General features: G+C 36.8%; 1 protein-coding gene and 1 non-coding gene across 17 annotated transcripts in view; both read right to left on the bottom strand.

Annotated features, from left to right (window-relative positions):
* Positions 1–21,529, bottom strand: part of kis (chromodomain helicase DNA binding protein kismet) — a 108,428-nt gene that overhangs the window by 58,843 nt on the left and 28,056 nt on the right. For 10 of the 16 annotated variants that reach the window (XM_075297527.1, XM_075297526.1, XM_075297531.1 and 7 more), the window contains exons 2-8: positions 19,696–20,613; positions 19,259–19,597; positions 9,647–18,457; positions 7,863–7,950; positions 7,488–7,641; positions 4,213–4,561; positions 3,884–3,973 (exon numbers count right to left, since the gene is read on the bottom strand). In XM_075297527.1, coding sequence (XP_075153642.1) covers positions 3,884–3,973; positions 4,213–4,561; positions 7,488–7,641; positions 7,863–7,950; positions 9,647–18,457; positions 19,259–19,597; positions 19,696–19,739 — 9,875 coding nt within the window. In that variant the 5' untranslated portion in view covers positions 19,740–20,613. The remainder of the gene's footprint in view (positions 1–3,883; positions 3,974–4,212; positions 4,562–7,487; positions 7,642–7,862; positions 7,951–9,646; positions 18,458–19,258; positions 19,598–19,695; positions 20,614–21,529) is intronic. The other 6 variants (XM_075297532.1, XM_075297538.1, XM_075297536.1 and 3 more) reach the window with 1 other exon arrangement.
* LOC142227710 (small nucleolar RNA U6-53/MBII-28) lies at positions 8,031–8,117 on the bottom strand. The gene has a single exon (XR_012719995.1). It is a non-coding gene; the product is annotated as a small nucleolar RNA U6-53/MBII-28 (small nucleolar RNA).

The following is a 21,529-nucleotide window of genomic DNA, read 5'->3' as shown; positions in this document are numbered from 1 at the left end:
AATTTCATTTCTATAGAAAATTTTCTCAAAATTTTATTTCTATAGGAAAGTTTGTCAAAATGTTATTTCTATAGAAAATTTTGTCAAAATTTTATTTCTATAGAAAAGTTTGTCAAAATTTTATTTCTATAGAAAATTTTGTCAAAATTTTATTTCTACAGAAAAGTTTGTCAAAATTTTATTTCTACAGAAAAGTTTGTCAAAATTTTATTTCTACAGAAAATTTTGTCAAAATTTTATTTCTATAGAAAATTTTGTCAAAATTTTATTTCTATAGAAAATTTTGTCAAAATTTTATTTCTATAGAAAATGTCAATATATTATTTCTATACAAAATTTTGTCAAAATATTATTTCTATACAAAATTTTGTCAAAATTTTATTTCTATAGAAAATTTTGCCAACATTTTATTTCTATAGAAAATTTCGTCAAAATTTTATTTCTATAGAAAATTTCGTCAAAATTTTATTTCTATAGAAAATTTCGTCAAAATTTTATTTCTATAGAAACAATTTTTTTATAGAAAATTTTGTTAAGATTTTATTACTATAGAAAATTTTGTCAACATTTTATTTCTATAAAAATTTTTGTCAAAATTTTATTTCTATAGAAAATTTTGTCAACATTTTATTTCTATAGAAAATTTTGTCAAATTTGTTTTGAATAGAAAATTTTCTCAAAATTTTATTTCTATAGAAAATTTTGTCAAAATTTTATTTCTAGAGAAAATGTTGTCAAAATTTTATTTCTAGAGAAAATTTTGTCAAACTGAATTATATACGTATTTAATAGGCCCTTAGTTTTTTGTTTAATATATACCACGTGTGGACTAACTTATAATTTAGAAGACGGTGTTAAGAAGTTTTATGATACCTTGCCATCGACAAGTGTTACCGTGTTTAGTTCACCAATGTGGTATCACAATGGACTGAATAGTCTAAGTGAGCCTGATACATCGGACTGCCACCTAACCTAACCTAACCTGACAGTCTAGAGATTAGTAAGATAGTCGACGAGCACAAGCGGAACACTTGGTTAGAGCACCTGAAGCAATGTAACTTAGGAACAGGAACTGGTAAATTGTGGTCAACAGTTAGAGCCCTCTCGAACCCCTCCACAAGGGATGATGGGATTTCAGTCACATTTGGCGACGTAACTGTGACTGATCCGAAGAGGTGCGCCAAATACTTCAACCGACAGTTTGTCGAGCATCCCGAGAGTGATAGAGCGAAAAGGAGAGCCACCCGTCGTGTACGTGGTCTCCGAGCCGATGACACACCACAATTTACTGCAGCCGAAGTTACCAATGTCATCAACAGCGCGAAACCATCTAAGGCGCTGGGCCCTGACGGAATTTCAATGCTAATGCTGAAGCATCTGGGAATACTGGGAGTTGAGTACCTGACCAGACTCCTCAATTTGTCTTTGGAATCACACATTATACCCGATGTCTGGAAAATGGGAAGGGTGATTCCACTACTGAAACCGGGCAAAGATTCGAGCAAAGGTGAATCGTACAGACCGATATCCCTTCTTTCGCCAGTAGCCAAGACACTTGAGGCATTACTCCTCCCCAGCCTTGTGGAGAATTTTCCAGCTGCCCACCATCAACATGGATTCCGTAAGGTACATAGTACGACAACAGCCTTACATGCCATTTCGACACATATTAATAAGGGACTTAACCAGCCCAGGCCGTGTCACAGGACGGTCCTCGTGGCGCTTGACCTATCGAAAGCATTCGATACGGTCAACCATGCCACATTATTTGAGGACATCGAGAATACGTCCCTACCGGCAGGAGCGAAGCGTTGGGTGCTGAATTATATGTGTGGACGCCAGTCGTACGTGGAATTCAGGGACAGAAAGTCAAGACCGCGTAGAGTTAAACAGGGAGTTCCCCAAGGTGGGGTGATATCTCCGGCACTGTTTAACCTCTACATGTCCTCGATTCCACCCCCTCCTGACGGCGTCGAGATTGTATCATATGCGGATGACTGTACAATCTTGGCATCTGGGCCCAATGTTGATGACATTTGCGATCGGTTGAACGTCTACATAGCTAATCTTACCAGTTATTTCATTGCGAGAAACTTGAGGATATCCCCCACCAAATCCTCAGCCACACTATTTACTACATGGACGGCAGAAGTGCGCAGGCAGTTGAATATCAGAGTCGATGGAGTAATAATTCCGACCACAAATTACCCCAAGATTCTTGGGGTCACATTCGACAGCCTTTTTAGGTCATCTGCCCATGCCACTGCAATTTGTAATAAGCTCCGTGGTATAAACAAGGTCCTCAAGTCACTAGCCGGCAGTACTTGGGGTGCGGACAAAGAAACCTTGCTAACTACTTATAAGGCAATTGGCCGGTCAGTGGTAAACTATGCAGCGCCAGTGTGGACACCGCAGACCAGTGATACGCAGTGGAATAACATACAAACCTGCCAGAACGCTGCTCTTAGAACTGCGACTGGGTGTCTCCGCAGCACACCCCTGGATCACCTTTATGTGGAGACAAAGATCATCCCTGTGCGAAGACACAACTACATGTTGTCAAAGCAGTATCTCCTGGGTTGTTATCGCAGTAATCATCCAAACCACCATCTTATGGATACACAACCACCACCCAGGAACGTAAGGGTAGATATACATAATCTAGAGCGCGAGATCCAGCGCTATAAAAGAGAGCCTCTAGATCAAGCAGCGTACCAGGCAGGTTTGAACAGGATTCATGAGGATACTGTAGCTGAAGCGGTGAGAAGCTACAAGGTTAATCCTGTTCTTGGAGTCCGACCACCGCCCATAGCACCGGAAGAAAGAGACCTCCCACGGCAGACTAGGGTAGTTTTGGCCCAATTAAGATCAGGCAAGTGCAGCCGCCTCAATTCCTACTTATCGGTGATTGATAGCAGCGTAGCTGACGTTTGTCCAATTTGCAACCAAGGGCCACACGACACGCGTCATCTTTTCTCTTGCCCAGCCAAACCAACCCGACTTACCACCAGATCACTCTGGACACACCCCATCTTAGTCGCAGAGTTCCTTGATCTGCCAACAAGCTGATGTACCAAGCGTATAACATGAAATGGATGAGATCACAATAAACTGTTACAACAACAACAACAACAACCTGACAGTCTTTAGTAGAAGTTTCTACGCTATCCATGGTGGAGGGTACATAAGTTTCGGCCTGGCCGAACTTACGGCCGTATATACTTGTTTTTTATTATTATTATTATTATTATTATTTTTTTTTTTGAGTTTACTGAATAATAACAAAGTTGTCATAATACATATGAAACTAGATGTAAAAATACTGTGAATTTTATAAGCATACATAACAAAACATATAGCATTTGTCAACTCTTTAATATTTTTTAGACAATTTTAGAATATATTGAATAAAGTTTAAAGAAAATCGTTCAAAGACAATTATAAAGGTAAGACTTTTGAAAGTACGAGTTAAGACATGACAATCTGATAACACTAGTTTACAGACTACAAATTATGATTGTGTACATGAAATTTGAAAATTTCAGCTTCAAATTTATAAAAAAGTACTTTTTTGGCTCTCTGTAAATACTATGTTCGTTTACAAATCTATAGTAAACTAATACCAAATAATATTATAATATTATTATTGGATAACTAACCAACATTTATCGAGCTTTATGAATATTCTGTTAACTAGTGTTAGCATAATAGTACATAATTTTTAGATATTAAATAACATATATACAATATTTAAACAAATTGAGAAATACGACAACACACGCACACAATAACATAGACAAATAAATATTGGAAGTGGTGTAAAACATAAAACAAACAACAAACTGTGTATATATAGAAAAAATATATAATTTTTATAACATACCTGACGGGAGTATTATCTTTAATCTGTTGCACCAGATCTCCAATCACCTCATGTTGTATATAATAGAGCATACGAACTCGCAATAAAACTCTGAATGGGTAAAAAATAGTAGGTGTGGTGACAAATCAAAACGAAAATCATAAAATAAAAATCATTGTAGAGGATAAAGGAAAATTCAAAAATAAATGAGATCCCATCCCAAAGTAATTACAAAAAAAAAAACGTGAAATAAGACAACAAGAAGAAGAAAAACAATAATTGCATGTTAGTTAGAAAAAATTGCCATTGATTTTGGGTTAAGTTAATAAATTCGATTCCACACGACTCACTTATTCGCGTGTCTGCTTAAATGTTTCTTATAGGCTCCTTCCAAATATGAATCAGCATCATATTTTTCCAATTTACTCCAATGACTTGGGTCCTGTATGTTTTGTAAACCTTGTGTTCCCAATTCTTTTTTAACTGGCTTATTTCCATTGCCTGCCGCTGCAGGAGAAGCAGCAGCTGATGACTCAGTAGCTGCCTCTGGTGTTGGTGGAGCCGTAGCTGTATCCATGGGTGTTGGTGTACTGCCATCACCACTACCAGTACTACTACCACCGATACTGCCTGATTGAGCAGTAGCATCGGCAGCAGCTTGAGCTGCTAATTCCTTTTGTGTTTTACCTCCATTACGTCCTAGAAAAATGGGATAAATTATAAAGGTTTTATGCTTGCTTTTGAATGTCCGCTATGTGATTAAAAAAAAAATAAAAAAAATAACTTAGAAAATTTTTAACTAACAATGTAAATTTAAATACCAATGTGTCCACCTTTTCTCCCGAACTTTTTACGGAACTATAAGAACAATTTTGACAAAATTTTCTAGAGAAAACAATTTTCACAAAATTTTCTATAGAAATAAAATTTTGCAAAAATTTTCTACAGAATTAAAATTTTGCAAAAATTTTCTATAGAAATAAATTTTTGACAAAGTTTTCTAGAGAAATGAAATTTTGCAATAATTTTCTATAGAAATAAAATTTTGCAATACTTTTCTATAGAAATAAAATTTTGCAAAAATTTTCTATAGAAATAAAATTTTGACAAATTTTTCTATAGAAATAAAATTTTGACATAATTTTCTATAGAAATAAAATGTTGACAAAATTTTCTATAGAAATAAAATGTTGACAAAATTTTCTATAGAAATAAAATTTTGACAAAATTTTCTATAGAAATAAAATTTTGACAAAATTTTCTATAGAAATAAAATTTTGACAAAATTTTCTATAGAACTAAAATTTTGAAAAAATTTTCTATAGAAATAAAATTTTGACAAAATTTTCTATAGAAATAAAATTTTGACAAAATTTTCTATAGAAATAAAATTTTGACAAAATTTTCTATAGAAATAAAATTTTGACAAAATTTTCTATATAAATAAAATTTTGATAAAAATTTCTATAGAAATAAAATTTTGACAAAATTGTCTATAGAAATAAATGTTTGACAAAGTTTTCTATAAAAATAAAATGTTTACAAAACTTTCTATAGAAATAAAATTTTGACAAAATTTTCTATAGAAATAAAATTTTGACAAAAATTTTTTATAGAAATAAAATTTTGACAAAATTTTCTATAGAAATAAAATTTTGACAAAATTTTCTATAGAAATAAAATTTTGACAAAATTTTCTATAGAAATAAAATTTTGACAAAATTTTCTATAGAAATAAAATTTTGACAAAATTTTCTATAGAAATAAAATTTTGCACAAATTTTCTATAGAAATAAAATTTTGCACAAATTTTCTATAGAAATAAAATGTTGACAAAATTTTATATAGAAATAAAATTTTGCAAAAAAAAAGTTGACAAATTTTTCTATAGAAAAAAATGTGAAATCATTTCGTGAGGACTCGGGCCTAAATATGTCCCCTCATCAGTCAGTCATTATCAGTGTTTTGGACAATATGCCATAAATATAGAAATGATTTTATTTTAATTATTTGAGTAAATTTTCTTTCATATATACATGGTGAACAAACTCCCATTACCATTTCTCCGGCATTTGGAATTTTTGTGCTTCGAAAATTTTATCTTTTTGCAGACCGCAAGTTTTTTTTTTAAATTTTTTGTTACTGATTTTCTACAGTAGTGCCTATTTCCTATATTTTTTATAAAAGTTTGTCAAAAATTTATTGGGGATTTTTGAGAGGATTTTAGTTTAAATTGGGGTTTCCTGAGACGAAAGCATTCCACTTTGGGGACAAGAGTCAGAACTGGCAATACTGATAGGCTGCATTGAAACGGGAACAAAGTCAATATTAACAAACTGCTACATCGGTCTGCTAGACCTTCGGTATGACGGTAGAAATGTCTTGCAGGACGAAGTTGCCAGGTTTGATTACCGGCCAGAATGGTACTCGAAACAATAATTTGCGTACGTGAACTATTCTTCTTTCCCAACACTAAAAAGAGCCTTAAATAAATCATACACAGCAGCGCCTCTAGTGGAGAATAGTGGAGACACTCAACCGGTATCTAAATCCTCTCTGATCAAGTAACCACAACTGTCCAATTTAGAAATTGCAATAGGTATTTAAATTTACATTGTCAACAAATTTTGAAAATAATTAACTACCAATTTTACAAATTCACACAAAAAAGTTATAAAAAAAGGAATAAAAACAATTTGAAAGACCAAAGTAAAAAAATAAAACAAACAAAAAGACGACAAATAACTAAAACTAATTAAGAATTTGAAAACATACATAAATACATTATCAGAATATCTCCCATGTTCTGAGCTTCACAAAATGTCAAAATGCAACATTTACAGCAATTTTAATAATTCAAACTTAAATTAAATTACATGAAATTTTTGGATACAATAACAAGTCCTCATTCACTTTTTTAAATAAGGTCAGTGTCAAGTGTTTTTGAGATTGAGTAAAGCAGAACATGAGAATTTCTATAAAGGATATGGTACAGTAAGACAGATCATATTACAAACACATTTTTTTAAATTTAGAATTACAATTTTTCTATTTTACTTTACTTTTATTGAACAGCAGCCACAACACTCGCGGCTTACACTCAGAAATGAACTATACAGAATTTCAAAATTTGTTATATGCAAAAGATTAAAGGCATATTTTGAAATATTTGTTATATAAAAATGTCGATGTTAGTTGCCAAATTGCCTACAATCCTCAAATAGAGTATGATGGATATATTTACACACAAAAATTTAACCGATATAAAGTAATTTGAAGAAAATAATTTGGAAAACAATCAGTTTATAGAAAATGTTTAGTAGTAGGATTATTACCATTTGTTAGTTTACACAAACAAAACTTAAAAGGAAAGGAGGAGAGCATAAGAGAAGAATTCCAATAAAAATGATAGAAAACAAAGATACAAAGTAAAAGCATAATTTGTTTTCTTATGACTGTCCTCAGAGAGAGAGAGAGAGAGCGAGTGTTTTTGACTTGCTTCACAAGTGTTGTTTTCATTTCTAGGGAAGATTTTGTTTTATTTGCTTTTACAAAGAACTACAACCGTGCAGTTTATCTTCAGAACAGAATGTGCGTGTTTGTAATTAGTTGTTGGTTACCATACCTTTTGCATTCCTACCTCGTGGCACCAAATTATGGAGGCCACTGTGATCCCTGCTAATTTTAGTCACTTCACCATCCTCCGATGGTGTTATTAAATCCCATATAAAGGTTTTGATTTTCTCATCTCCTTTATAGACTTGCAAACAGTAAAGCAGCTGTGAAAAATAAAAACAAATATTTACAGATTATTAAATTAGAATATCAATTAAAAAAATTAAATGCCCAAGAAAAGTTGTATTTTTTCAATCAGTGATTTTTTTTTCGATTTTTCTCTGCGAAAACCTATAGTTTTCTCAATATTAGCATGGTAAATCATCAATTTGTTCATAGACAATATACATATTGAAGAGTTTTATAATTTTTAACAAAAACTTACAATGATCCTGGAACAATCTTCTACATTTATATCACGCCAACCACGTTTGAATTGTCCTAGTTCTAGAATCTCAGACCAACGACCCCATCTGCAATCAAACATATAAATATATTATTTAAATTTTTCTTTATAAAATTACAAATGTAAGAGGCTACTTTTTTGTATAGAAATAATCAGATTATTGTGAGAAGTTTTGTTTTACTCAGCGAAAACCTAGAGTTTCCTCAATATTAGCATGGGTGATCATCATTGTATAGAATAACTGTGTGCAAAATCAACTTTATTTTCTATTTCTTTCAATTGAAAATTTTGTAAAAATTGTATTTCTATATAAAATTTTGCCAAAATTTTATCTCTATAGAAAATTTTGTAAAAATTTTATTTCTATAGAAAATTTTGTCAAAATTTTATTTCTATAGAAAATTTTGTCAAAATTTTATTTCTATAGAAAATTTTGTCAAAATTTTATTTCTTTAGAAAATGTCTAAATTTCATTTCTATAGAAAATTTTGTCAAAATTTTATTTCTTTAAAAAATTTTGTCACAATTTTATTTCTATACAAAATTTTGTCAACATTTTATTTCTATAGAAAATTTTGTCAAAATTTTATTTCTATACTAAATTTTACCAAAATTTTATTTCTATAGAAAATTTTCTAAAAATGTTATTTCTATAGAAAATTTTGTCAAAATTTTATTTCTATAGAAAATTTTTTCTAAATTTTATTTCTATAGAAAATTTTGTCAAAATTTCATTTCTATAAAAAAACATTTTGTCAAGTTTTATTTATATAGAATTATTATTTTTTTTTTTTTTTGAAAATTTTATTTCTATACTAAATTTTCTCAAAATCTTATTTCTATAGAAAATTTTCTCAAAATTTTATTTCTATAGAAAATTTTCTCAAAATGTTATTTCTATAGAAAATTTTCTCAATATGTTATTTCTATAGAGAATTTTGTCAACATTTTATTTCTATAGAAAATTTTGTCAAAATTTTATTTCTACATAAAACTTTGTCAAAATTTTGTTTCTATAGACAATTTTCTCAAAATTTTTGTCTCTATAGAAAATTTTGTCAAAATTTTATTTCTATAGAAAATTTTGTCAAAATTTCATTTCTATAAAAAAATTTTGTCAAGTTTTATTTATATCGATTTTTTTTGAAAATTTTATTTCTATAGAAAATTTTGTCAAAATTTTATTTCTATACTAAATTTTCTCAATATTTTATTTCTATAGAAAATTTTCTCAAAATTTTATTTCTATAGAAAATTTTCTCAAAATTTTATTTCTATAGAAAATTTTTCTCAAAATTTTATGTCTATAGAAAATTTTTCGCAAAATTTTATTTCTGTAGAAAATTTTCTCAAAATTTTATTTCTATAGAAAATTTTTCTCAAAATTTTATTTCTATAGAAAATTTTTCTCAATATTTTATTTCTATAGAAAATTTTCTCAAAATTTTATTTCTATAGAAATTTTTCCTCAAAATTTTATTTCTATAGAAAAAAATTCTCAAAATGTTATTATAAATTTTGAGAAACTTTCTCAAAATGTGATGTTAAAGAAAATTTTGTCAAAATTTTATTTCTATAGAAAATTTTGTCAAAATTTTATTTCTATAAAAAATTTTGTCAAAATTTTATTTCTATAGAATATTTTGTCAAAAATTTATTTTTATAGAAAAATTTTTCGCCATTTTCCATATTCTTTTAAAAGTTGATTTTGCACAGCTAGTGTCGTTCATTTTAAAATCATCCATCCCGTCACCTATACTTACCCAAAAGATAATAAACCCTTTTCGACTTTGAAACATTCGGATTTAGCCCAATTGCCATATTGGATCTCCTCCAAACCGAGGGCTGCCAAGGCATCGCGTTCTCTTGGCACATACTCTTCATTTGCTTTCCTATCACGACCACGTTCACGTTTCTCTTTACGTGATCTTCTAGTTGAGCGCGAACCAATACCACCTTCTTCATCGCTATTCTCATTGGACGATTCCTCGGAATTCATTTCCATGACATCTTCATGACCATAACGTTTAATTTGTGTACGTCGCCTAGGCTCTGATAATACCAAATCTTCAGTTTCATCACGTTCACATGCATCGGCATCAATATCGGCCTTTTTCGCCCATTTAGTCCAAAAATCAGGATCATCAATTGTAATGTCGGAACGATTGCCCGAGGCGGCAAATGAGGCCTTTGAGAATGTGGAACCTTTTTCCGATTCCATTGTAATGACCTGGGTGCGACGCTTGAGTATAGAATCAATATCTTCCTCACAAAACTTATCACCGGCATTATCGTCATCCATGACAGCACCATAGGCTCCCTTTTTCAAAAGATCTTCAATTTCTTTTTTGGTTAGCTGTTTGTTGCTACCATCTTTGGAATTTTGGGTATTCATAGATTGGAGAACTGCTTTATCGAGACCCAATTTCAGAGAAGCCTTATCGAACATTTCTCGTTCATAGGTATTGCGGCAAAGCAGACGATAGATTTTCACCATTTTACGTTGACCAATACGATGACATCTAGCCTGGGCCTGCAAATCGTTTTGAGGATTCCAATCGGAATCATAGATAATGACGGTGTCGGCTGCTGTCAAATTAATACCCAAACCTCCGGCCTTGGTACACAAAAGGAACACAAAACGATCGGAGCCTGGCTTGGAATAACGATCGATAGCTTCCTGACGTAGATTTCCTCTAATGCGACCATCGATGCGCTCAAAAGGATATTTACGATATATAAGATAGTCCTCCAGAATATCGAGGCAACGAACCATTTGGGAGAATATCAAAACTCGATGCCCGTTGGCCTTTAGTTTTGGTAAAAGCTTATCGATCAAGACCATTTTACCAGCTGACTGTATGATGTTCTTATAGTAGGATTCATTGTCCTCTCCATGTTGGTTTCGATAGTCATACTGGATCTGTTCTTCGGCTCCGTTCAGTAGATAAGGGTGAATGCAACACTTTCTCAACTCCATCATTGTGTTCATGAGATTGGGAATATTGGCCGAGGTGGTGCCCTTTTTAAGGAAAGCAAAATTTTGTTCCAATATACCACGATAATATTTCTTTTGGATATTCGTTAATTCCACCTCGATAATTGTCTCCTCCTTGGGAGCCAGAGATTTCTCCACATCGTCTTTCAAACGACGCAACATCATGGGTTTCAGTAAAGCTTGCAACTTATTAACCTCCTCTTCGGTACGTAAACTGCCAAATTCGGACATAAATTCTTCGGCTGATGAAAATTGACTGGGTTCCAAAAAGTTCAGCAATGAGAACAACTCTCCCATATTGTTTTGCAAAGGTGTTCCCGAGAGTAGAACACGATGTTCCAAATTTAATTGCCGCAAACCATCCAATAGTTTACAGTTGCGATTTTTCAATCTATGGGCTTCATCAATGACACAAAGGCGCCAATTAAAAGGTTTCAGATCCATATGATCCGTTACTATCATTTCAAATGTGGTAATTAGGACATTGAATTTTACTGGTTCCTTAAGGACCTTTCCGGAATCGGTCTTGAAAAAGAATTCATAATCCTGAATCATTTGTTTGCTGGTCACCGAGCCATGGTATACCACTATATTCATATCTGTCCAACTTTCAAATTCACGTTGCCAATTGGGTATGGTCGAAAGGGGAGCTATCACAAGGAATGGTCCACGTATGCCATATTCATAGACCGAGTGGACAAAGGTCAAACTTTGTATGGTTTTGCCCAGACCCATCTCATCGGCCAATATACAATTGTGGGAATTGTACCAGGAGAACTTTAACCAATTCAAGCCCTCCAATTGGTAAGGCCTCAAAGTGTTGCCTCCCTTGTAAACTGGAGTTTTTTCCAATTTCTTCCATAGATCAGGAGTTGGCCGCTTCTTGCCCTTCCATTCGGCCCTTGGTGGTAGCTTATTGAAACGCAAATATTGTTCGATTTTATCATCGTCAACATCTTCCTCCAGTTCCCAAGTACAATCTTCATAGGGAAGAGACTTCCATTTGACCAAATAATGTTTGGTGGTCTCGCCCGTTTGTTCATCGGCATGCACGGACATGTCCAATACTCGATCGACCTCCACAAAATCTGGATTGAAGTATTCCTCATCCAGGGTCTCAAAGCTCATTTGTTGTGCCTGCTTTTGTTGGAATCTTCTGATTTTGGCACAGACACGACGATCGCCTTTAAGCAACTCTTCCTCGGTACGCCATTCACAGTGTAAATAGGAGAAATTCCTATACTTAACCAAATATTCTTCTACTTCTATATATACAGGTTCGGGTTTTGGCTTATCATCCTTTTTCTCCTCCTTCTTGGTCTCGCCTGTGCTACATTCTGCTGTGTCACTGCTCTGTTTGTTATCATCGGAGCTTGGCTCTTTAGATGGTTCTTTTTGCTCGCCCAATTCTTCTTTGGGTTCTTTCTCGGAAACTTTTTCTTCACCCATTTCCATAGGTTCCACGGAACTATCTTTCTTCTCCTCTTCTTTGGAAATAGCCGAATTGTCCTCTACAACAGTTGCTGGTGTTGCATCATCCTTCTTTTCACTCACTTCTGTATTATCATCGACCTCCATAGCTTCTGATTTATCTTCAAGATTTTCTGCCTTGGGCTCTTTCTCTTCTGACTTTTGCTCTTCAGTGGATGGCTGTTTTTCTTCCTCGGAGGTTTCTGGCTTTGTTTCATCACAGGCCTCTGACTTTGTTTCTGTGTCTTTAACATCCGGCATATCTTCTGTCTCCATTTTTTCAACTGTAGCTTCCTCCTCATCAGTCTTTAGAATTTCGGAGTTATCCGATTTAGTTTCAGTCTCAGGATTGCTTCCTTCTTTCTCTTCTTTTTCGGCATCATTTTCTTTGTCTTTTGCCTTATTTTCAACCTGATCATTCGAAGATTCATCGCTTGACTCTTTCTCGGGTTTCTCCTCCTCGGTTTTCTCCTTCTCACTTCCTTCTTCTCCACCTTCTTCTTTAACCTCCTTATCGTTTTCAGCGTCTTCCTTTTTCACTTCTTCTTCTACTTTCTTCGGCGGCTCAGGTGGTGGATCTGGCAACAGCTCTCTTTTACCCATTCTCACAGCCAAGACAAATTGGACCACCATGCTATCCTCATCGCCCGTATTAATGTAAACATAATTGGGTTTCGAAGATGCTACCGCAGGTGGAGCATCCTGTGATTTTTCCGATTTTTCATTAATAACCGAGGGAGTAGTAGTACTTGATGTGGCTTCGCCACCACCACCACCTTGTATATCTTCAGCAATATTGGATTTATCGTCTGTTGTCGATGGCTGCTCTTGAGATTCTGCCATATCCGCTGAGGTATTGGCTGGCTGATCTGACTTCTCACCATCACATGAATTGCTGCTCGTAGCCGCTGCAGCAGATGTTGAGGCAGTCGGTGTCGCTGAACTCTTCTTATCCTTTTTCAAGGGTGAAGAGCCCAACAGTGCATCGGTATCGTCATCGGAAAATCTTAACATCACATCATCGATGTATTTCTTTCTTTGTGTATTTCTCGATGAACGACGTTTACTGGTGTCCAGCTCATTATCCGGTGGGGGCGATGGTGGCGGAGTAGCCTGAAGATTATCGTCCTCACCATCGGACTCTGGGACTATACGGCCACGATTGCGACGTTTCTTGAGGGCTCTGGCAGAAAGTGATCCTCCCCTATTACGTCTTGGTTTGCTTTCGCTATCACCGTCTCCAGCACTGGAACCACGGCCACGACGTTTCTTTCTACTACGCGAAGGCGTAGTCGCCGAATCTCCTGCAGAGTCTGGTATAGAATCAACTGTCTCATCACCAGCCTCAGTGGCGGTACCAGCACCACCACCTTCATCAACCTTAGGTATTTTGGACACTGGAATATCATCATAGTCTTGGGGTTCTCCATCGATTGAGACGGCAGGTTTATTATCCTCCGTTGTGGTAGTCTCTGGTTTATCACCTGCCTCATTTCCCTCTTGCTCGGTAGCAGATCCGCCTTCTTCAGCCGGTTTCTGCATAAGCGGCTTATTATCTTCATTCTCGCTACCTTCAGTGATGGGTGGTTTCTCTGATTCTCCTCCTTCTTCGGGAGTCTTTTTCTTACGGGCCCCACCACCAGTGTTGCGTTTTCGTGCCGCCGTCGTCGTTGTTCCTGCAGCCCCTTCGGCACCTTCTTGTCCCTCGCCTTTGATTTTCTTGGCCTTAGGCGTTCTCTCTCTGGGTGGTTTATTGGGATCTTTAGGTGTTCTGGGTTTACGTGGTTTCTTTTTCTTGCCACCGGCATCTGTAGATGTATCCAATTCATTGGCCGAGTGAACATCTTGTGAATGTTCACCTCCTTCGCCTTCATGGTATTCCAACATACCAACAACAGACGTATCGCCGGCACCTTGGGTGACACAGTCTTCTGAAACGGGCAATTGATTTGGTGGTATGGAGACTTGTTGCACAACATTACCACTTATGTCCATTAACTCGCTGGTCGGAGGTGTGGGCTTATCGCCCTTCTTCACACGCGGCTTTCTTGGTTTGTTTGTACCTTTACCTCTACCTCGACCTGTGGTACTGGATACTTGGGGCGACTCAATCATTTGCGGTTGTAGCATTGGCGATGGCCCAAACATTTGTGGTGGCATGGATTGATAGAAGAGACACTGTGGTCCCCCAACGCATTGATCATTAATTTCATGCTGTTGCACCATGTTGAGACGCTCCTGTACTCGCATTATTTTCTCTTGCTGGTCATGTTGCGGCGGCATGCAGTACAGCTCTTGTAATTGTTGCTGCAAAGCAGCAATTTCCTGTTGATGTGACATGGGATGATAGGGTACATAACCCATATGTGGAGGAACTTGTGGACCTCCGGGCGGAGGTGGGGGGTATGGAGGCATCATTGCCTGCGGCGGCATACCCATTGCGGTTATCTGCTGATTTGGGGGCACCACAGTACTTCCATCGTACGGTATGGTTGTCATGCCAGAAGCTCCCAGGGCAGTACCAGGTGGGGGTGGAATCATTGGATTCAATTGATTGGGCATTGGAGGTGTTGGCAATGCTGTCAAATGGGGAGAATGTGTAATATTGGCTGCTGTTGTTGTTGTTGTTTGCGCTACAGTAGACGTCTGTACAACCGTTTGAGGTCCTTCTGCAGCTGCTGTAATTGGTACTTGTTCCTTAGCCTTGATTTCATCCGGTGTAGAACTTGTACCATCAATTTTGCTCTCAACTGAGGGATCATTTGATTTCATCAGTTCCGTTTGACTATCTTTTCTTACTTCGGAGGCTGAAGGAATTACATTTGCAGGCTCTCCTCCTATGGACTCACCAGCACCTTTAGATATTCCATGCTGAGATTGTTCTTCTTCGCTGGAAGGTTTTAATGTAGACTCATTTCTTGATTCATCTGTTGTTGTATTTTCGGCAGAAGCACTAGCTTGATTGGTACCTCCATCATTTTCCAAAGGCGTTGATTCTTCGGTGGATTCGGAGGGCTTTGTCAAAGTCTTGTCGGTAAAGTCTTGTTGCGTCATTGCTCCCATAAATGAACTTTGTGAGTTGCTATCCATTATAGCTGCTGCTACTGTGGACGAAGCCGACACAGCGGCATTAACCACTGCACTATTCGAAGACATTGAATTGTTGTCAAAGAGACTAGCGCCAGCGCTATCTAGTATTCCCCCACCGACACCGCTATTACTGGCTCCACCACCACTACCCGCTCCCACAGCTCCCACATTGGTGGCCGAATTCGAATTTGAATTTAAGAGGCCACCACCACTACCGCCCAAGCTGCTCTCCATTGCGGATAGGCCGGCGGGGACATTGTGGCTGCTATTGATGGAACTTTGGGAATTGCTATCATGTATCGATGTTGGGTGATTGTTGACAGTGCTATTGGTGGAAGAGTTACTGCTACTGTTATTGCTATCATTGGCTGCTACAGCCAAAGTAGACGAATCATTGGAGTTGGCAGTTTCATTGAGGATTCCACTGATGAGATGATGTTGTGTTGGAGTCGATGGGGTGGATGGCTGTTGACTATGTTGTGGCTGCTGCTGCTGCTGTTGCGATTGCGATTGGTTGCTAGCTGTAGTCATAGCTGTGGTGGTCAAAGGGGAAGGGACATGGGCAGGTGACATTGTAGTGGCCACTGCTGTAGACTGTTGTTGTACCTGACCTTGCTGCTGCTGTTGCATCGGCTGCTGAGCTGGTTGTGGTTGTTGCGAATTTGTAGGTGCCGCTGTACTCAAAGGAGATTGTGACTCCTGTTGACTTTGCTGTAACATCGAAGAGAAATGATCTTGGCCGCCATATGGTGCTTGAGGAGGAGCGTGTTGTTGAGACTGTTGGGATTGTAGAGGGGGATGTTGCGGCAAAGGCTGTTGTTGATAAGCCTGCTGCTGCTGTTGAGTGGGATGGTGTGGTGAATGTTGATGGGGATGTGGACTTTTCTTTTGATTCTGCTGAACTGGATGATGAGGAGGAGGTTGTAGCGTATGATGTTGGGTCTGTTGCTGACTTGTAGGTGTAGGAGGTGTCATGTGGGCCTCTTGTGAGGAAGGCCCGCTTCGTCCTTGCAACAGTGGCGATGTATTGTGCATCGATTCGGGGGTCATTTGATGGTGTCCCGGTGTAGTCATGTGATGCAAGGACATACCGGCCGCTTGATGATGCATAGGCGACATCGAAGCACTAGAATGGGGAGGAACCGCTTGTTGTTGCTGCTGCTGCTGCGAGTTTGAAGTGTTTCCCACAATATCATTGATGGAATGCTGTAGCTGTTCGGATAATTGTTGCTGTTGGTGCTGCTGTTGATGATGCTGTTGTTGTTGGTGTTGCGGGGGTTGATGCTGACCTGACGTTTGTTGTGGTGGTGTCGACTGCTGCTGCTGCTGTTGAGATTGAGAAGAAACTGGAGTTGCCATTTGTCCAGAATGCGGCGAAGGGGCTTGTGCACTTGGTTGCTGCTGCTGCTGTGATTGTGGAGGCTGCTGTGGTGTTGGCTGTTGCTGTAACTGTTGAGAATGATGTGGAGGCGGTGGTGGTCCCCCATACATTCCCATTTGACTTTGTTGTTGTAGTTGCTGCTGTTGTTGTTGTGTGGGATGAGGCATTTGCGGGGGAGCTGTCATTTGACCAACGCTCATGGGATTTGGTGGAGCTTGTTGGCTTTGTGGCATTCCCATGTGTGGCGACCATTGTTGATGGTGCTGAGGCGACACAGGCATACGGGGTCCCATGGGTCCATGCTGCGCCTGTCTATAGGCCGAAGGATAATCCATTGGTCCAGGTGTCATTCCCTGACCTGGCATTACCATTTGCTCTAATGCTTGTAGAGTATTAACAGGACCTCCACCAGACGCACCGCTCTTAGAGCTTGGTGGGCCGCCGGCTCCGCCAGAAGTGGCCTGTCTTGGTGATGTTAGACCCACCATTCCCGATATACTATGATGGGTAGGTTGTTGCTGTTGTGAACTCGGAGAATTGACAGGAGGCTGCTGTTGTGACTGTCCTGGAGGACCCTGTTGTTGTTGCTGCTGTTGACTTGATGGAGGCTTTGCCGGGGACATTCCAGGTCTTGGAGACATTTGTGGATGGGGTGACATTGTCGGGGGTCGAGGAGACATTTGGGGAGAGAGTTGAGGAAATGGTGCCCGATATTGGGGTGAAGCGGTTGACTGATGTTTCCCCGCACTTGACATATATGAGGGTGTGGCACCAACTGGTTGCTGCGATTGGGGCTGCTGTGGTTGTTGTTGATGGTGGCTTCCATATGTTGGTGGAACTCCCACACCCATACCATGCGGTGGGGGCAATTGTTGGTGTTGCGTTGATCCTTGCTGCTGCATAAGGCCAACGTGATTCTGTGGCTGCTGTTGCTGCTGACTCTGCAGCAAATGCGCCGAGTTTTGTTGCTGTTGTTGTTGTTGTGGCGGAACGCCATGTTGTTGCATGCTAGATGGAGGTTGTTGCTGCTGCTGCTGCTGTTGTTGTTGCTGTTGTTGCTGGGGTCCAGCCCCACCCATATGGGGCGAGGTATGTGAACTTAATTGCGACGCTTGCTGTTGGGCTGTCAGATGATGACTGGGTACACCACCCGGAGGTGCTGCACCGCCTGGCACATGTTGACCATAAGGACTTGGCTGCTGATCAAGACCTGTATGACCATATCCCACATGTTGAGATGACCTGCTAGGTTGGTGCTGCAATGGTGCCCCATAGGGCACCCCGTAACCCTGTGGCGTTGTCGCCACATTCGAACCGGCCGGTACTCCGCCTGGTTGACCTTGTGGCGGTGCCGCCGAATAGAGAGGATGTTGGGTGGGAGCTTGTGGATAGTGTTGAGGTGGCAGGCGCGATTGTTGACTCTGTTGTTGTTGCTGTTGCTGCTGCTGTTGTTGTTGTTGCTGAGGCGTAGGTGCTTGTTGCTGCTGTGTTTGTTGTTGTGTAAGAGCACCATAGCCGGCAGGGCCAACATTAGCACCTGGCTGCTGTAGTAAACTACTCATCATGCTTTGTTGGGCGCCATAGGGCAATTTCTGTTGATCTTGTTGACCATAGGCGGGCATATGTTGACGATAACTGAAATGATAAATCATTATGTGAATGATTGTTCTCAAGGAGAAGAGGAAGTCTACATATTTGCATTTCTATAGAAAATTTTGTCAAAATTTTATTTCTATAAAAAAATTTCTTAAAATTTTATTTGTATAGAAAATTTTGTCAAAATATTATTTCTATAAAAAAAAATTCTTAGAATTTTATTTCTATAGAAAATTTTCTCATAATTTTATTTCTAAAGAAAATTTTCTCAAAATTTTATTTCTATAGAAAATTTTCTCAAAATTTTATTTCTATAAAAAATTTTCTCAAAATTTTATTTCTATAAAAAATTTTGTCAAAATTTTATTTCTATAGATAATTTTCTCAAAATTTTATTTCTATAGAAAATTTTCTCGAAATATAATTTCTATAGAAAATTTTGTCAAAATTTTATTTCTATAGATAATTTTTTGAAAATTTTATTTCTATCGATAATTTTCTGAAAATTTTATTTCTATAGAAAATTGTCTCGAAATTATATTTCTATAGAAAATTTTCTCAAAATTTTATTTCTATAAACAATTTTGTCAAAATTTTATTTCTATAGAAAATTTTGTCAAAATTTTATTTCTATAGAAAATTTTCTCAAAATTTTATTTCTATAATATTCTAAAAATTCTATTGCTATAGAAAATTTTCTCGATATTTTATTTCTATAGAAAGGTACTTAGTTGGAAAATCTATCAAAACATCATTAATTCTTTTTTTTTTTTTGTAGAATTTCAATTTTTGGTAGAATTCTACCAACTTTGGCAAAAATGCTTACTCTTCTTCACTTACCTTGGCTGAGTTGTAGATTGCCTCTGTTGTGTGGGTGGACCAGCCTGAGGATGGCCATAAGCTCCTAATGTGGTGCCTGGATAAGCACCTGCCTGGCCGGGTACGGTAGGAGCGGCACCCCAACCGCTCAAATCTCCCATACCCATGCCGGCATGTTGATCGGCGGCACTTAAGCCATAAATATTATCCGCCGTCGGTTGATAAGTGGGGTATTGGGGTTGCTGTTGCAATGGATGTGGCCCTCTATGACGTGGGTATCCACCGGGTGGACCCATGGCCCGCGGAGATGCGGCAGCCGCAGCTGCTGCAGCGGCGGGATCATAACGATAATAGGGGTCTCTGCAGGATTAAAAATGAGAACAAAAATGTTTGATTAGGTTTCACTTTGTTTTTTTCAAGAGGGAGGGAAAGGCTCTTCCTTGACCCCAAATACCTACCCTTGATGATTTCCGTGAAACATATTTTGGGCATTTCCATCCATCAGTTGTAGAACTCACACCAAAAAAGTTTGAAATGTCTCTTCAGCTTTGAAAAATCACCTTCTACGAATGCGATGACTTCCTCAAAACATACGAAGATATTTCCACTTTAATCTACTCTGCGAGTAAAGGGGAGATTTCCTTATCTCGTTTTTTTTTTGTTTAATTTTTATATCCAGAAGGAATCCATATCGGATCAATTAGGGGGTGATGCTTGATGCTGATTTTGTAGATTGGTAGCCCGGTGAATAGATTGTTGGTGTTGTGTTTTGGAAGTAGATATGGTGTGAAGAACAACACAAGTTGCAAGAAATAGATTCACTAACAACTTCTCCGGAAGAGATTTAAATTAAAGAACAATACGGCACACGAGACACGTTAAAAAAAATTAAACAAAATCTAATGAGAGGGATTACTTTTCTCGGCAAATATGGATAAAGGACAGACGACTGATGATGGATTGAATTATGATTCTATTAGAGATAAAAACAACTTTCTCGCTCGTCCAAAAAGAAAATGTTGGGAGTCTTGAAGAGATTTTAGGAAAATATCAAAATTTCACACTTTAATATCAGTAGTATTAGACCGTCAAAATTGTTGGCGTCGACGGTTTTTTACTTAATATACGTAATTGTTGTTGTTGTTAAAATCTAGTTTTCTTTTGTTTTATTTCTTTTGTTTTATTTCTTTTTTTTATTATTTTTTTTTATGCAACGTCTCTACTTCTTTTATTAGTATTAGGTTTGTTTGTTTGTTTTTTTTTTTTGGTTAATTTAAACAATTTTACTTTTAGTTATATTGTTTTAAATTAACAAATGGGGTACGGTGACATGTTGTCTTTGCTTTAGTAGTGAGACATTTTGAATTTGTTCACAGCTGAAAAAATATACAAGAAAAAAAAAATAAAATAATGGATATTAATTAAAATTGTGGTGTAGTATTTAATAACAAAACTATTATTAATAGATTTGTGATAAAAAAAATAATAACTGTGCAATGTAAAGGCCGGTACTGGATTCGGTTTTTGAAATAATCTATGACAAAATTTTTGTGAAAATGATTGCACGCTTAAATTGAATAAAACTATCTAAATACATTAAATAAAATCATTGTATCAGAGTAACCTCCTGGTTTTAAGTCAAAAACCGAACATAGTATCTGCTTTAAAAAACGGCAACTTTGATCTTCATGGAAATAGGTCTAGCAAAAACATTGGTCCTAGCCTAGGACTTGTAATCACGGATGCCACAGTTGATAAAATTCTACGAAAAATGTTAGATTTTTTACTGTTTGGTAGATTGGTAGAAATCTTGATGTTTTGGTAGATTTGGTAAAATATTCCTCTCCAACTAAGAGGAACTTCAAAAAATTGTTGAAAATAAAATTTCGACAAAATTTGCTATAGAAAAGAAAATTTTTAAAAAATGTTCTATAGAAAAGAAAATTTTTAAAAAATGTTCTATAGAAATAAAATTTCGACGAAAACGTTCATAGAACGAACGTGGTATCACAATGTACTGAATAGTCTAAGTGAGCCTGATACATCGGGCTGCCACCTAACCTAACCTTCATAGAACGAAAAATTTGAAAAAAAAAATTAAATTATGACAAAATATGTTATAGAAATAAAATTTTGATTTCTATTGAAATTATAATTGATTTAAATAAAATTGTTTTACAAAAATAAAATATTGACTAAATTTTCAAATAAGATTTTTAACTATTAAGGCAATATCTTAATTTTCGTGTTAGGTCATTTTATATAAAGCGAGACCCGAAGTCAAAGTCTATT

The sequence above is a fragment of the Haematobia irritans genome, chromosome 2, assembly GCF_050003625.1.
Source record: "Haematobia irritans isolate KBUSLIRL chromosome 2, ASM5000362v1, whole genome shotgun sequence".
Classification (NCBI taxonomy): domain Eukaryota; kingdom Metazoa; phylum Arthropoda; class Insecta; order Diptera; family Muscidae; genus Haematobia; species Haematobia irritans.
The sequence above is the reverse complement of the archived record's forward strand: the minus strand, read 5'-3'. Positions and strand labels throughout refer to the sequence as shown.